The sequence below is a fragment of the Pterocles gutturalis genome, unplaced genomic scaffold (assembly GCF_000699245.1).
Source record: "Pterocles gutturalis isolate BGI_N339 unplaced genomic scaffold, ASM69924v1 scaffold44379, whole genome shotgun sequence".
Lineage (NCBI taxonomy): Eukaryota > Metazoa > Chordata > Aves > Pterocliformes > Pteroclidae > Pterocles > Pterocles gutturalis.
Genome location: NW_010137372.1, coordinates 28,497 through 45,428, shown reverse-complemented (window position 1 = coordinate 45,428; position 16,932 = coordinate 28,497). Strand labels below are relative to the sequence as shown.

General features: G+C 37.7%; 1 protein-coding gene across 1 annotated transcript; it reads right to left on the bottom strand.

The window, feature by feature from the left end:
• Positions 1–1,432: 1,432 nt before the first annotated feature.
• Positions 1,433–15,754, bottom strand: FOXK2 (forkhead box K2). The gene is made up of 9 exons (XM_010082593.1): positions 15,738–15,754; positions 14,113–14,307; positions 11,257–11,404; positions 10,664–10,810; positions 7,561–7,754; positions 6,554–6,729; positions 5,239–5,535; positions 4,787–4,996; positions 1,433–1,658 (listed from the first exon to the last, which is right to left on the bottom strand). The coding sequence occupies exons 1-9, from the start codon at positions 15,752–15,754 to the stop codon at positions 1,462–1,464; spliced, it is 1,581 nt and encodes a 526-aa protein (XP_010080895.1). The 3' UTR covers positions 1,433–1,461.
• Positions 15,755–16,932: the final 1,178 nt, after the last annotated feature.

The window sequence follows — 16,932 nt, the reverse complement described above, 5'->3', positions numbered from 1 at the left end:
AAGCCAACTACCTAGCTTTCACTCACCTTACTGCATGAGGAAATAAGACGTTACGTGAATTAAAGACCGAACAGCAGCCTTACGTTTAAATTTAATCTTGAAATGTAAAGTGGAAGCTATTACCACAATTAAAGTGAGAAATTACCAATACATTTTAAAATGTTCAACTGCAGAACACTTAAAAAAAAATTATTATAATAATATGGTAGCCACTGCTAGAAAACCACAACAGCTACTCTTACTGGAGACCCCAAAAGGTCCGTGTATGACATCAAAAGTGTTACGGAGAAACTGGTCAGATTAATTTCTACTGATGGGTGCTTAAGCTTAAAAATATCGAATATACCTCTGACAAGATAATTTTACTCTCTTTTTAAAAGGACTTGTGATAAAGAATTTCATCTTTCTAAATGAAGAACAGTCTGTTATCTTAAACATACACAATATTAAGCGAGACTCTTGTTTTACTTTAGACTGGAAAAATATGCCAGGGACAGTCAAAGTCAACACAAAGTAACAAACAGCAAAAGGTAGCAGAAAGAGAAACAGGTAAGTGCAGCTCTGGTCAAATTCATAGCAGTTCTTTACGTCAGTTAACGGCTCATTTACATTGTAATTTCTATTCAGTTACATGCAAGCCCAAAGAAGCATTTGATCACTACACATGGTAATAAAATTTGATTAAATTTATCAGGCAACTGCTAAAATATGAAAATTTGCAGATGTAATAAAGTAGCTTTATCTGAACTTTAACAGGACAGACAAAAGTAAATCATTCCATTGGTTAAAAAAACCCTACATTCAGTTTTTTACCAAACAAAATTTCACATGAAAAGTATTGTGTGATTCCAAAGTTTCCGGAGTAGAAATGGAGTGATTTGAAATGTCAAAGACCCCATTATTTTGCAAAGAAATGAAAATACACCTCAAAAATTTCTAATTCCACATGTGAACAACAAAATACTGCGTATCTACCAACAACTGCATCGGGTAGGTCATTATGAAAGGCTAGCTGCCAAGATGTAGGAAATGGCTCCTTGCCTCTGTTCCCTTTAAGGAATATACAATCGTTTGAAACCAGTTCACACTAAGCGCTTATCATGCTGCCGTTACACTGAGATACTCAGTCCTTAAAATAATCTGATAAAGATTTTTTTAAAGCTGCAGCCCTCCCCAACACTGTATTTCTCAGTGTACACAGTTCAGTAGGGGCAGGGAGGAGCGGGGGTCACAGCCTCTGGAACAAGATGGTTTGCAGTTTGACTTTAAATTACCAAGTTTTAAGGCCACCTGTGTTGGGTTTTTTTTCAGTGCTGAAAGTTGAAGTCTGATCACAGGGCCCCTTTCCCCACTGCGTGAGAACATGTTCCAACATTTTAGGTGTTATATTTAAGTGTCTCCTTTTGGCACCATGGAGTTTATTTTTTTTTTTAAAAAAAAAAAGAAAACTCCCCTAAGTTTCTAGTTCTGGCTGCCTTTATCACTCACTGCCACAGACGGGGTGTCCACGTTAACAGCTATGACTATGCTCTCTCCATCTTCTGTTTTGATACGTTTGAGTTCCTGCTGTTCTGACTGGTCTCCGTTCTGGCGCTTTGTTGGAAGAGATGCCGATGCGGATGCATGGGTTGCTAACATATGCAAAGGACTCGCAGCAGCTGTAAAAAGAGAATAAAAACTTCAGCACCCTAATCCTTGTCAAAACAAATGATACTGAAAGCAAACTTGCATTTGCATTAAAATGATTAATTCCTTTATTTGTACTATGTGGGGTATTAGCAGTCCCAGTTGAGATTCAGGTCCCATTGTTTAATCTTTGTACAAACCTGAAAGAAATGCTCCCAAATCACTCAACATTCATGCAGATTTGGACAAAGGTGGGAGAACAGGGAAGTATCTCCATTTTGTCAATGGGGAGTTGAAGACAGAGAAAGATTAAATGACTGACAGCAATCTACGCTGTGATTTGTGACAGCACTGGGAGGCAAATTCAAAAATCCCCTGTCAGTAGGACCTGGCTGTGCCTATGGATCACTGCAGAATGCGTTACTTGGCCTGCAAGGAGAGCACCATCATGTCATACTCATCGTGGCCATGCGCTGTTTAAGAAAAGCCACTGAATTCACACAGCTGTGAGATGCAGACAACTCAAGCAGCAATTCCTCTTTGACAGACAGGTAATGAGGTGTTTACCCACCACGTAAGGAAAAGGCAGTGCTTTAACAAGTAGCAGTATTAAGAAATTACTTCTTTGATTAGATTCAAGCACACAACTGAATTAGACCAACAGAAATGTATGTAGTTCAAACATCCTGTATAAGATTTTGAACTTTCTCATGCCATGGAAGAAACAGTACAGCCACGATTCGCGGGGAGAGCAGTCCTTTAAACCTTCTGAAACAGCCCAAGGTTCCTCCACTCTACTTGTTAGCAGTCTCTTTCTCAATATCAACCCTGACTTTATTAAACCAACTATTCAAATGTCTTTGCAAAGAATGCAAAATACTGATTATATATTTACTTGTTCATTGGGTTTCCTGAAAAATGATCTAAGCATTATCAAACCACCCGCTTGTTTACCCCCAAGCTCCCTTTCTTCAGCACCACGGCACTGCTGACATTGTTAGAGCATTCCCTGCTAGTGGAGCTCAGACATGAAGCCCATAAGACATTCTTATTTGCTAACCCTGTTATATTTGTTTTCAGCAAGCAATCCTAGAGAATACCTGGAACACCACCTCTGCCTTCAGCCAAACTGCTCTGTACTTAACTTTTAGAACAATACTTCAGAAAAGATTTATCTGACACAAAAAGCTTCACTGCAACTGTAAAATAATTTGTTCTTCTATCTCAGCAGTCATTCACCTTCTAACAGAAAAGCTATTCCTTGTACAGTTTCTGAAGAGGTGCCACAGAGCCAGTTACTTCTAAATAAAATGCCTTACTGCAAATTTATTGTTCCTTAAATAAAAACAAGAAGTTTACCCCTCACCTTCAAACATGCATTAAGACTATTACTGCATTATTCACTCGGGGGTCTGTTTAGTACAAAGACACTTGCTGGCTGCTGCCACAACTGATAGGTGGAAGTATGAAATACACAAAAGAACATCAATCACCATGTTTGAAATCTACACTGAAAATAAAGACTATCTAGTTACATAGGTTTATTCTGCAATAAGAGACCTGAATTCATTTTGGACTTCGGAGCTTTCCGTTAGACTGCCAGGCAGTAAAAAGCACTGCCCAGCTTGTTGAGAGTAAGAGCTGAAAGTACCTTCTTACTACAAACAGAAAATGTTAGAAGAACAGCAGTTGCTCTGGATTTCTTTGCTTTCAGACTGCATAAATTGTCTTTCTCCAAAGGCAGAGATAAACACACACACATAAATGTGTACATACAGATGTATGCACCTGAACAGACATTTGTAGGCACCTACAAACACATCTGCATTTCTGTAGGCCTGGTTTCCCCTTTAGATGCTTTGCCTGAGAATTAATTACCTGAGAATCACCTGAGAATCCTTGCTGGTTTAGGAATTACTGTAACAGAGAGACCAGGACCTGGAATACTTCCCACTTTCTGTTCAAAATGTGAACATCTCAAGAGGTATTTAAGCCCAGGAATCTCAGAATGAAAACTCCCATCACTGCAAGCACACCCCTCTCCCACACAGGGATGAGAAGCACCACAGTTCTGCTCCTTGGTTCAGCGACGTTTCCTGAACACGCCTAGCAGCCGTTAGGCACCCTTGCTATGGAAAACATGCTGAAATCAGGTCAGTTTTCAGAGTCCAGGAAAAAGACAAAAATAATTATTTCCTACTTTTAAGAATACCTTTCAGTCTAGTTCACATGACTCAGCTCAGTTCATACATCCCTTCTGACAAAAACGCGCATATGAAGTCTGACAGTGATTGCTTTTACTTTACTTAAGCTGGAAATGAAGTAGAAGCAGACAGAACACTGACCTATAAATGTCAGTGAAGGAAGAGGAGTAAAAAGGAAACAAAGCAGATAATTCACTCCATTAGAAAGATTTTAGAGCAGAAATGCAGTTAATAAATTAAGATAGCCTAAAACTATTTCTGTAAATATATTTTATAATAGAAAAGCTACTTCAGATCAGCTAACATCTCAAAGTGAAACTGTTAAAACAAGCTGTATGCACCTGCAAAGCCAACCAAAACTGAACATTCTGTGAACAAGTGTGAATATATGAAAATTACAAAAAAGCACTGCTACCCACTCAGCCTGCTCAGTCTGAGAGGGGAAAGATAGTACTCAGACAAGAAAAATCTCAAAATTTCACAGGATTTTTGTCATTTTTAGTACAGGCTCAATAAAAACTGAATAAAAAGTAACAGTTCAAAAAGCCAACCCACAAGCAAGTTCTGTCTTGTTGTCCTGTTGGTTGGCTCTTGGCAAATCATCTGGGGAACAGTTACCATCTTAATGGCACTGTTTCACAGGAACTTTTCTAAAACGTGTTTATATCCTGGGTTTAATGAGGAGGGAGAACAGACTGTCACCACTAAGTACATCCCTACAATGACCACAGAGAGAATAAGTAGCTGTTCAGGTAATCATCAATGAAGAGAAACACTGGATCTTAGCAACAAGGAGGGCAGAATCCCTTCCAAGGCTGTAATCTAAATTTTTTGTAGAACTTATTTTTCAGCATAACAACATAAGACAGGAGACCAGAATTCAAAAATTCAGCACTGGTCATACTGTGACGTTTTAACAGGTACAAAGCAACAGAACATCTTGACACAATACGTACCAGCGTTGCCCTGTCCTTGTATCGCAGTGGTGATGGGGACTATGTGCGTTCCGTTCTGCGTTACAGTTTTTATTGGTAGCTGGTGTTGACCTAGAGGTGCCTGTTGCACTATAGTAACTGTCTGTAAGGGTGTGGTCTGAGATGTCTGAATGATACGACTAGCAGCTCCTAGTGTAGCATGACTAATAGCAGGAATTGGCTCCACTTTAACTGAAAACAGAAGATAAAACACTGTTAAAAACAAGAAAAGCATTAAAGAACTATTTATCTTTACTCAACCCTCAGTGAAAAAGTATACCCTTTTATTACAAGTTCCAACATATCTGAGACATTATGATGCAAAATCTTCAGTTTTAGCCAAACATTTTACGTGTTCATCTGGAATTAAGCTTCAAATAATAATCCTTCTGTATAAAAGAGCTAGCAAAACAACTAACCCCGCAGGTTCTCACCTTTTACTTCCTTGTGGTCTCCATTCTCTTGAGGTTCTACCTTGGGCTGGGTTACCATCGCAGCTTGCGTGACTACTGCCTGTCCAGCTACAGTGTAAGTGTTTGCTGGTGCTAACCCAGTCACATTTGTGACAGACACAGCTGGTATCTGGTGGACAACATGAACCGTCTGAACTACAGGCTGCTGGGATGTTGAGGTTGTCACAGGAGTTGCAACAGTGTAGGTGACGGGTTTAATAGTTTGTGGTAGCTGCCGTTGTACAGTAATTAAAACTGGTTGGCTAGATAGAGGTGATCCTACCAAGAAAGAGATAAAAATTAGGCTGCCAATTTTAATTATTTCTTCAAGCCAGTCACTCTTTTAAACTTAACACTAAAGCCTCGAAGGACTAATGACCTCCTTCACTAATACCTGAATGATCCAAAAGTTGAAAACCAGACAATGAAGATGACACATGGCTATCCCAAGCCACATTCTCAAGACAAGCGCTGTATTAGCTCAGTAAGACCCATGCACCCTTTGGGTAAAATCTGCCCACCTCCCCTCAAATGCAGCTATACTATCAAAGCTATGTTTAATACTCATTTAGTAAAACTCCCTTCCATAGACAGGAACATATACATGCTTCAGGTGTTGTGTGGAGCATGTCTGCACGACAAAACTCTCCACTTCTAGGCGGGGGAAAGCCTGGTGTCTGTGCTTAGGACCAGATTTGCCTTTGCCACACAATGATCACTGGCACTTCTGCAGTATCACCAAAAAAAAACGGATGGCAAAAGTATATAAGCTAAGGTAATTAAACAAATAACATCCTTATGCCATCATGACTTACCCTCTTTCTTTCTAAACTGGAAAATTCTTATCCCACTAATTTATTCTTTCTCTCTTTATCCTTTAAATTCTTTTTATCCCCACCTTTGAAAGGATGACATGACCACAGATGCGTGCAAGATGTTTGCTTATTTCTGTAATCCATGTAACCTGAAGTTTTGTTTTGTTTTTTTCTAAACTAGAAAAAATACCTTTTGAAAGGAAGTGACAACTGTTACAACACAGAACAGTCCTAGACAGGAGAGAAGTACAATCTCTTCTTAGTAACAAAGTGATCAACAGTGCTGTAACAGCACACAGATAACAGTCTGTTGGAACGCAAACAGAATCTACCTGTTTACGTGCTTATCAAAGATTTGCTCTAAAAGTTAAGAAGTTAAATATTTACCCTTCTCTTTGGGGTACATGTGAAGTCTTGGTAATATTTATATATTAACCCTCTCCCACCTCCAACTCCCAAATGCTTATTTCAGGATTCCTCACCTGGGGCACTCTGTGCAAATCGTGCTTCTTGTATTACCGCTAGTTTTGGCTGGATAGCACTAGGCTCAGGTTCCATTGGGACTGGAGATCCTTCCCTGGACAGGCTCTCGGGGGTTTGGACTCCACTGGAGTGTGCAGACAACACTCCAGAGTGATTAGGAGAAGCTGGGGCACTTCTGTATTTAAAAATGAAAGCAGCAGCTGATGTGTTTTAACTTCTGAACTGTGACAGACAGCGACCTTCCTCTAAAGAGACCATAACACACACTGCCCGCAGGAGGGCACCTCTGCCTTCTGGCAGTGCAGTTACAACCCAAAGCAGTTCTGATGATCTTTTATAAAGCTTCTGTTAAACAGGGTCAGAATTTAAAAGCAAACTTCATGTTTAGTTAATGAAGGAGAAGTGGCTGGATGCCTTCTTAGGGAGACTCTAAACAATCTGCAAAACATAAAAGTTTCTTCTGGTGGAGAAGAATGATGAGCAAATCTCAGTCTATAAGGCAAGTAATGAAAGAACTGCACCAGCAGAAAGGCCAGAACTTTACAGAGGGAATAATTTAAACCCACATATTTCCCCATCATGAATTCTGCTTGAACATTATCAAACTAAAGACATAATTGTCATCTCTAAGTTCAATCAAATGGTAGCCCATATTTGATAATTTTCTTTGCGAACAGTTTTAAAATGCAGTAGATGGCAGTTAGAAAACAATAATTCTGAAAAAAAAAAAAAAAAAGACCCAAAGGTACAGCAAGGCTTGTTTACATTAACAGTCTGACACTTAGTTATGCAAACTGAGTCAGTCAGTTCTTTAACACTAAAAACAAACAATAAAAACAAGCCTAGTGTATGGGGCAGCCTCCTAGTAAACCATACAGAATTCAAATACTGAGTCCGGATGAAATTAAATTACTAAACTTGTGACTGTATCAAAAACTTTCAAGTCTGCATTAGCCTGAAGATCAAACAACAGCCATAGTCTTTTTGTTCATCTGTTTTTCCTTACCTAGAAGAGAGTGGTCCCAGAGGGGTTCTAAAGCAAGGTACTCCCCTAGGCCGCCTTTTCCTAAAAGCCTGCTCTATTAATTTGCTTTCAGAGGCAGGGTCTATCCTCCAGAATGAGCCTTTGCCTGGTTCTTCCTGGGAACGTGGTACTTTGATGAAATAACGATTCAGAGAGAGATTGTGACGTATTGAATTCTATGGAACATAAAAAAATATGTAGAATTCATATAACTTTTCCAAGTCAAAATGTGGCCTACTGCAGCAGTTTGTACTACAGGAGACTCGGGGTTCAGCTCTTTAATTCCTTAATTCAACAGAACTCAGAGCACTGCAAAGACAGTGCCATAAACCTGAAAGGACTCTCGCATTTTTCAGATCCTTCCCAACAATTAAAAAAACAGTATGCCAATGTGGCAATAACAGGAATCCCATTTAACTCTCTAATGAGAAACACGGTGATTGTAATAAAACTGTTAGAACACTACAAATACTTGAGCATAATGCAGTGTAAAAAAATAAAGTATCGGTCTTCATACACCACCCTTCCCCAGGTGTCAAAGAAAATGTCAGTTCATTCTAGGAGGGCCACTAAAATACAGCATATACTGATCTTATAGGATAACCCTGTTTCTGTTCCACAGTACAGAAAAAGGTTAAATTACACGAGTTCCACATGCAGCTAGATTGCTGGGAGCTCACCCACAGTCCAGCCTGTCTCAACAAAGGAGCCAAGGATTTAGTGTGTCTAGAAAAACAACAAATGGCCGGAGGTCCTAAAACAGCTCTTCTGCAAGATCTTTGTTACTGCTCTAGTCTGCACGTTACTTTAGCCTCACTTTGCTGTAACACACACAACTCTTCAATCACAGCAATGTAGAAAACTGCTAACAACCTGAGGTGGCTGTATCTATGCTTGGCTTTGCACACATTTCTTAAAATTATTTTTTAAGATAGATAAACCCAAAATCTCTCCAAATATAATCACTGAACAAGAAGAAAATTATGATAAGCATACACACTGAAATATTTGCGGGGGAACAGGGGCAAAATGGAGAAAAAGCTTTACATTAACAAAAGCTCTTCAAAATTTGAAAAATCAAATGCAAATGCTCCTCAAATGTCTGAATTCATGACCCAGATGGCAAGTTTGGAAAACTTAAAGCAATGATAACCATGTATGGTTTCTTAAATGCAAACTGATGAAACCAGAAATTATTTCCCCTGCCAAAAATTGAAACAGAACTAGAAAGATGCCAAGAACATGTTTATAAATTGTATTTATTTCTCCATATGCTAGAAAAAAAAGAGTAGATCCAAAAGTACCTGCTAAAATAAGTTCACAAAGAGGACTCTGAGTCCTCAACAAAATGGGACCTGCACATAATAAAGGATATAAATACCTCAATACTATTTAGTAAGGTATAGGATTTGGGCACTATACAGATGTATGTACTCTGTTTTGAATAATATGCACATCTATAGCCTCAAATATTATTTAAAGCATCATAGAAGCTGCCCTAACAGTAATCTAATACGTGACGGATCAAAGCTAGAAGAGCTATTCATACAGAAGGTACACCTGTTAGTTATTGCAGTGCTTTATGTGACAAGTGACTGAACAGCACCTAATTTTCAGCTTTTCCAGTTGTTTTTATGAAAAGGTGCTAATTCATTATTCAAGAATATATATATGCCTGCTGTGTCTATCACCTTGGTTTTGTGAAGTATTATCCACCTAAGTACATACATTGTTCTAAGGCAGAATTCTTTAACCACGCATTACAATGTATGCTCGCGTTTGGTTCCATGATGCTTACATGAAGCAGCATTATACGCACCGAAATTCAAGGTATTTCAGAATAGGAAGCAAAAAGCACACCAACATTTTATAAACAGAATCTTGTTGCTAAAACAGATCTGTTAGTATGACTGCAGACAGGATTCTGCATGGCATATGTGTGAAAGGGAAACAAAATTCTTAGAGACTTCCTAGCCACAACAGCAGCTAAGTTTGGCTTTACTAGCCAAACCATTAGCAAAAAGCCAGGAACAGTTACATTCCCCAGTGACCTCGGAATTCCTCTAAGAGTGATTCAACTCTCATATAGGCCCTATGACAAATAAGTATGTGATTAATATTTAAACATCTATTCTTCTACTGAGAAGGCATGTATTCTTTAGTCTTCTACTTGTCCAGCAAGTAGAGTATTAACGCTTCCTCACTCTTCCCCTCCCCCAGTCTCTCCAGATTTTACTTCCCTGAAAATAACTTCAGAGCATGCCCCTGCTGCAGATCATCGTGACTGTACGAAGCAGCAAGGCAGTGAAACTGATACTGCATGATCGACAGTGCAGTCTGAATGTTACGCAGGCAAACTGGCCAGTCCTGCTAATTGTGCTCTTCTGTCCTTTGCTGGAACTATAAACAGCAGCAAAGGCATTGAACCTTTACACCTATCTGGAAAGACTATGCCAGACCGATTCATACTGGGTTAGTCATCCTGGCAAGTGCTGAGGGTGGTCTCTTTAAAAATGAAAACAAAGCAGAAACTAATTCTACAAAACTGAAGGGGCTGGTCTAACTCAGTACAGAAATGATTAAGTTCACAAATAAACTATGCTGCACAAATAAAAAAGGGCAAATAGTGCAAGATAACGACAAATAACACACACTTGTTCCTTCACTGCATGGTCAAGATCATAATTGTCAAATAAAACTGAACTTGTAAGATGTAATTTTATCTTAAGATAGCAGTACAGATATTTGCACAATTGTAAGTTACAGAACACAACTACATTCCTAGATAACATATGTACATTTAAACCCACAGTACCAATTGTACTTTTCTTCCCCAAAAGTGTGCATGTATCCCTCACAGAGGTTTAGAGCATGCCATTCCATGAACAAAGCAACGTTTCAAATACAGAATAATGTAAATTGCCTACTTTGTTGGAGAACTTACAATCAGGAGAAAGAGAACACACTCATTTGACACATTCTATTTATGAAGGGCTGTTAGGCTCACCAATTGACTTCTTATGACCATTTACAGCTGCCAGTATTACTCACAACTGAAAAAAATCATTCCAGAAATCAAATTTACCTGCCAGCCCTTGTCTGCTGTCCTGTAGTATGGATAATTTTTAGTTATGTGCGTATAAATTCCATTTAGTGTAAGCTGCTTATCGGGTGCCATTGTAATTGCTTGTACTATTAACTGTGCATAGGAGTAAGGTGGCTTAGAGTCGTCCTGTACAAGAAAAAGAAAAGTCTGCATCAATAAACTGCAAAGATATACACACTCCTTTCTAAATCAGAAGTTACGAAACACAATTAACTTGATTTAAGGCACTTTTGGATGACTGAAATATTGAGGCAGAAAAGAATCTAAGACAATTTTTCTCTTCTGATTAGCAGATTTTAAGATAACATTAAAAATTGGGAGAAACAACAGTAAGGAATTTTCAATAGCCTCTAAACAGATACAGAACTGAAAATTCACACAGACCCTCCTCAAAGGGAAGAGAGGTAAATAAATAAATAAATCTCATATGTAATCGCAAAACCCTACGAATTGTTTTTAAAGTCTCTAATGTTAAATTATGACTTGGTGCATATACTTCAGCAAACTAAATTTCAGAAGTTCTACATTCACTTAAGATGTAATTTATAGGACAGATTTCAAACACTGTTTACCTTTGGGCTATCTCCACCCGATGCTTCCTTGTCATTTTCTGACTGCGAATTGTCAGCCATTAAATGTAGGTCAGATGGTATTACACGACTCATTTTGTACCCTGAAGAGCCTGCACCACGGGGGCTAGATGGGCAGGAATTTGCAGCACTGTAGAGCATAAAAAGAAGATCCTACTATTTTGTTATACAGTATATCACCACATTATGTCTAATCAAAAAGCTCTTACTGCAGAAAAGCCCACTACCAGGGCTTCTAGGCTACAGTTAAGGGTCTGTCAGTATTTCCATTACAAACCCCATCTCCCAAGCCTTTCTAAGTCATCCGTGGGAATTAAAATCACTGCAGGAAGACACCTGTCAAATGAAGCTCAAGCTTTCCTCCTCAAAGGAAAATGGATTAGCTGATTTATTTAGGCTGTGTTGTATTTGTGTAAGATTTGCCAACAGAAAAGTCCACTTTAACTACATAAGCAACCACAAATTTTAAGACACTCATTTGAAACAAGAAAGACATCTTGCATGAAATTTCTGCCATATGCTTGTATTCAGTCTGCTCAAAAAAGATCATCTCTCCTGTGCAGTATTTTTGCACATTTGAGAAAATACAGCGAGCAGTGAGGAAAAAAAAGCTTTGATTCTCATTTCAATGTAAAACATTATTTTAAAGGTTTACAGGTATGTGCACAGATATACACACACGTATATGTATAAAAATCAAACTTACAAATCACAAACTCTATAAATGGGATGCATCAGCACTGACATATCTAATTTAACACAGCATTAGGCCAACAGAGCAGATACACTGTTACAAGGCAAAAGATAGTGCCAAACAGACTAAAGTGGCTCTTGATACCTCGCATCTTACTATCCATCTCAGAAAAACAAAGATAAAATTGTATGTAACTCCACTGTAACATCTTTAATGGTTGTCCCCCTGCCTTGCACAGTCCACAGGAAACGCAGCTGCACAAAGCTGGTTTTCTTCCACCATTTCCATTTAGCCAACAGGAAAGAGACAGTGGGTGATGTCTGTCCTCTTCCTCCAAAAAAAAATTTTGGCAGTTCTCTACAAAGACGCAAACTTCTCAGCAATTGATATTGTAACTGATTTCAACACTGTCCTCAGAAATGCCCAAAAAAGTTCACTAGAAATAAGAATGGCAAAGCTGTGCCCCCAGAACCAGCCTTATCCCCAAAGACAACGTTTAACCAAACTTGAATCCATGGTTCAAAACATCAAGTGACAAATAAAGCTTAGAGAATGTTATCTAGATTCATACAATAAAGCTTTAACAAATATACACCTGCCAAGTTTTGCTTGTCTGCTGGACCTCTCGAGTTTTTTGCTGCCTCCATTTTTATATACAGAAACTAGGCAGGCACTGTAGATTGGGCAATATATAACAAAATATTCTACACTTTAAGTTTCACATCACGAGAAATCCAGCACTAACAATTTGCTGCTAATGATATACTATACAAGGGAGATTGGATTTTTGAAGTGTTGTACGGAAGAACCCTTGATTAGAGCCAAAACGTGTAACTAATTTATTTTTTTAAATATAGGTCACTGCTGTTCTGTGTTTTCACGTTATCAACTGACAACATTCCTCTACTGTGCTCACTTTAGCATATATTGACAAAGCTACACATATGGTATAATCAAAGCAAGTTTACAAGTCTTCTACAAAACAGGATGATTTGAAGAGAAACTGTCAAGCTTTGCTCTCAAAATAGACTCAAAACTGTCAGGTTGGTTTTTTTTTTTTAATAAACTATACTCAACAGGTGGATGAAAGCCCTGAAGAGAATTACAAAATTCATAGTGAGGCAAAGACTGTGGTGATATATGTGATATTATCTGAAATATTTAGGAGATGCTCTGTCATTTCTTGGGCAAGATATGTTTTCCTTGAATTTTAATAAGAAAGCAAACCTGTTATAAAGTCTAGACCTCTTTTCTCTCTACTTCCACAATTTATACAGATCTCATTAAACACTACAATATTGAGATCAAGATCTTGGCAAGCATGAAAGAAGTCAATTATGCTTACATCCAAATTTCATTAACAAGATCTACATTTTTAAAAATCAAGCATTAACACACCTTCACTCAAGTGAAGATACAGAAAATGAGAGGGGAAGAGAAAACTTTCAAAAGCATGTATGCGACTTTGAAACACAACTTTCAGGGCCTTTAGATGAAATTTTTGCTCCTGAACTTTCTATGAATTTTTAAAATTGTATCTAAACTAATTTTACCAGTTTGTGAGGACAGCTTGCTTATGTTTAATTGAGTTTGGTCCAAAATAACAAGTTCGACAATGGCTACAAAATTAAGCAGCAAATAAAAAACCCAGATTAACCTCCTCTGCAGTCCCTACACTAAACTCGCCATCCTATGCTCTCTGTTTACTTCCAGCAATGATAAATCTTCTGGAGTAAGAGATCAGTCTATTTTCCATGCTAATGACAACCAAAAAACATTTTTTTCTGATGATAAATTTCAGGAGGACAGTGACTATCAAGATGTTTTAAAATGGTGTAATTTAGACTTATCTCATTTAAAGTGTTGCTATAAGCATGCAAGAGTAAAAAGCAATCTAAATCATCTGGAATCAAATAAAAAGCTATGCTCCTTTGCTGTTCTAAGAATGCCAGGCTCCTAAGCAAACTGTTACACATTTAACATATTAATATTAAAAGCTGTTCATGCAACTATCTCATTAGGTAGCAGAATGGTGGTTTTCAACTAAACCTTACCACAAAAGTAAAATACTTAAAATGAATTAGAAAGCTGTTGCAAGTCTGTAACCATACATTGCCCTGGATCCAATCTGCAGGGTTAAATACCTGATAGTTCCTGTGGGAGAAGGGAGAGGGCTGATCAGGTGAGCCATGTTGTCTGGAATGTTTATTGTTAAGGGAGAGATCTGGGGCTGCACAGGCTTCACTGGGGACTCCGGGGCCTCCTGTTTTTCTCTCTTTTCATTGGACAGAGCTGTGAATGTTATCTTGATGTTTGTGCTGGGAAACCTGAAAGTACAGCTGAAAAATAAAGAACAAATATATAAACCACTTGTTTACAGAATGCAAGATCTTCTGCCTAACTTACACGTATCACCCAACCTTATTTCAAAATAAAAAGGTACAGTATCTTCTGTAATTACCTGTAACCATCTTCTTTTTACAGATCATACAGAAAGACCAATGTGACCAGAAAAAGATCTCCAAGTAAGCAATTTTAAAATTTGGAAAGAAATATAAGCAAATGTAATTTTTTGTAACAAGGGCAGTTTATGTGCTGTTTCTAAATTTCTTGAGGTTCACCCTGATCTCGCAACAATCCCTAAAAGAAATACTATTTTGAAGACAACAGGCTATTACTTTATGATGCCAAAGAACAGCTTCAGCAAATAAACAAGTAGATCCATGATATCAAAATTAATCAGGAGCATAAATGTTGGACAGTTTGAGGTCTACCCAGTTTCACAGACTGGTGTAACTAAAAGATTTGGTTTATCTTAAAATACTTATTAAATTAAGCACATATCAATCCTAATTCTCATAATTTACAGAGTATATTGCTGTCGTAGTACTACATTCAACTATCTTTCTTTACAGAGCTGAATTTAAGAGCCAATCCCAATCTCAATAAACTGCACATTTTTGTATATTACAAGAGACTGCATGCCCAAATTTAAAAGACTAAGAATTAATGATGTGCAATTGTTTAAAAATTCCAAAAATAAAATACACTGAATCCACCTTTTGAGCATTCTTGTTTCTACATCTCTGTATACAGCATTTAGAAGTTAACCCAATTAAACAGACCAGGCTATTTACAACTTCTCAGTAAATAAACAGATTGAGCAAACAAGAAACTTAGCTTGCTCTCAACAAAAGCATCTCTAAAAATACAGTTCAAATAACTTTTTACTATCGCCTCTTTCTTAAGCTGTTAGACTATACTTGGCACTAAACCCACAATTACATTTACACACCTCTTCCACATGATCAAAACGACTTTCCCACAATACAATACCCAGAAACAAACCTTCAAAAATGGACTGGTTTTTTATGTGATTCTAGGTAGATCTAATTTTATGAAGAAAGGAAACAATAGCATACTGGAACAGGCCTAAGAAATATTGCTATGAATGCGAGACACAGACTGTAAACAAAAGTGATCATTTCTCTGGAAAAATATATTAAGCATAAAAGTGATGTAGGAATTAGAAGGAACACTCAGCTGTGGAGTAGCCTTAAAAACCCTGACTCTCATCTGTTTTGGTTCCTAACTCTCAAATTATTACTCTCATTATTCTAAGGATCTTTTTAGGACAAAGACAGCATTTGATTTTCACAACGTTCCTTGCCACATGCACCGCAGTGATTCTTTTTACCTACAATACACACCCAAGGATAAAGAAAAAGAGAAAGAATCCACAATGACCTTTCTTTTCTCTCTGTCTTACTTCTCAGTATGGACCATGTCCGAATTTAACAGACGACCTATTTCTGAAACATGCTCAATGTACTAAATTAGGAACAGAATCTATGCCAAAAAACTGCACACACATTTCAGCAAGAAAGTTAAATGGACCAGTTTCTGGGTTGGTTTTTTTTTTTAATTAATATCTTCAGTAACAATTATCTATGCCAAAAAACTGCACACACATTTCAGCAAGAAAGTTAAATGGACCAGTTTCTGGGTTGGTTGTTTTTTTTAATTAATATCTTCAGTAATAACTCATTTCTCTGCTTTTTTCCAGCAGGAAGTATTTTCTGTCTATATTGTTTTAGTGACAATTGAAAGAGGTCTCAGCTGTTTTGCTAACAAAAATATTTTCTAAACATTTCAGTTAATCAGCAATAACGACAACAGTGCTCCTCAAGTGTATGCAAATAGGGCAGCCAAAGGCATCCTTTTTGATAAAGATTAAACAAAAATCCCTGCGAGAAAGTGAACACCACTATCTGTTTGACATAGAGACAGGTTTAAATTCTAGCCACCTGCTCTATATATTTTAAGAAAAATTCTAGCCACCTGCTCTATATATTTTATAAGGCTGTTCCATACCTGCAAATTTAACTTAGTGCTTTTCAGACCAAACTTATTTCAACTCAAGAAAAAAAAATATGGGAAAAACTGGACATAGCTTCAGACACTCAATCACCTGTTAGATTTCTTATTGCCTTGTAAAAAAAGACAGTACATAATAATGAGCAACCAGAGTCCTTCAGGATGGGGAGGAGGCAGATCTTCACAACTCAGACACAAGTACCAGAAATATGGAAACACACAGAATGTATACTTGACAATTTCTCCAACATTCCATTAAGTATGCATATTAAAACATCTCCCTTCTTACACTATTGTACTACCTTAACCTTAATGCATCACCTGCCCCGTGGGCATTAAAAAAAAAAAAAAAAAGGTAAGAGGAGGTTACTCAGCTAAAACTAAAGCACAGATTTCAAAGTATAGCAGAGACGTGGTGCTCTCAAATGTCAATCAAGTTCAGAAAAAAAAACCCCACACCCCAACCCCAGAGCTCTGACTAATCAAAGGTAGTGTATAGGTTACATATGTGCCAAACAAACGTGGAACTTACAGTCAGGAACTACATTAAAGCCTAAAAGTGTTACTGTCACAGCTTACAACATTGC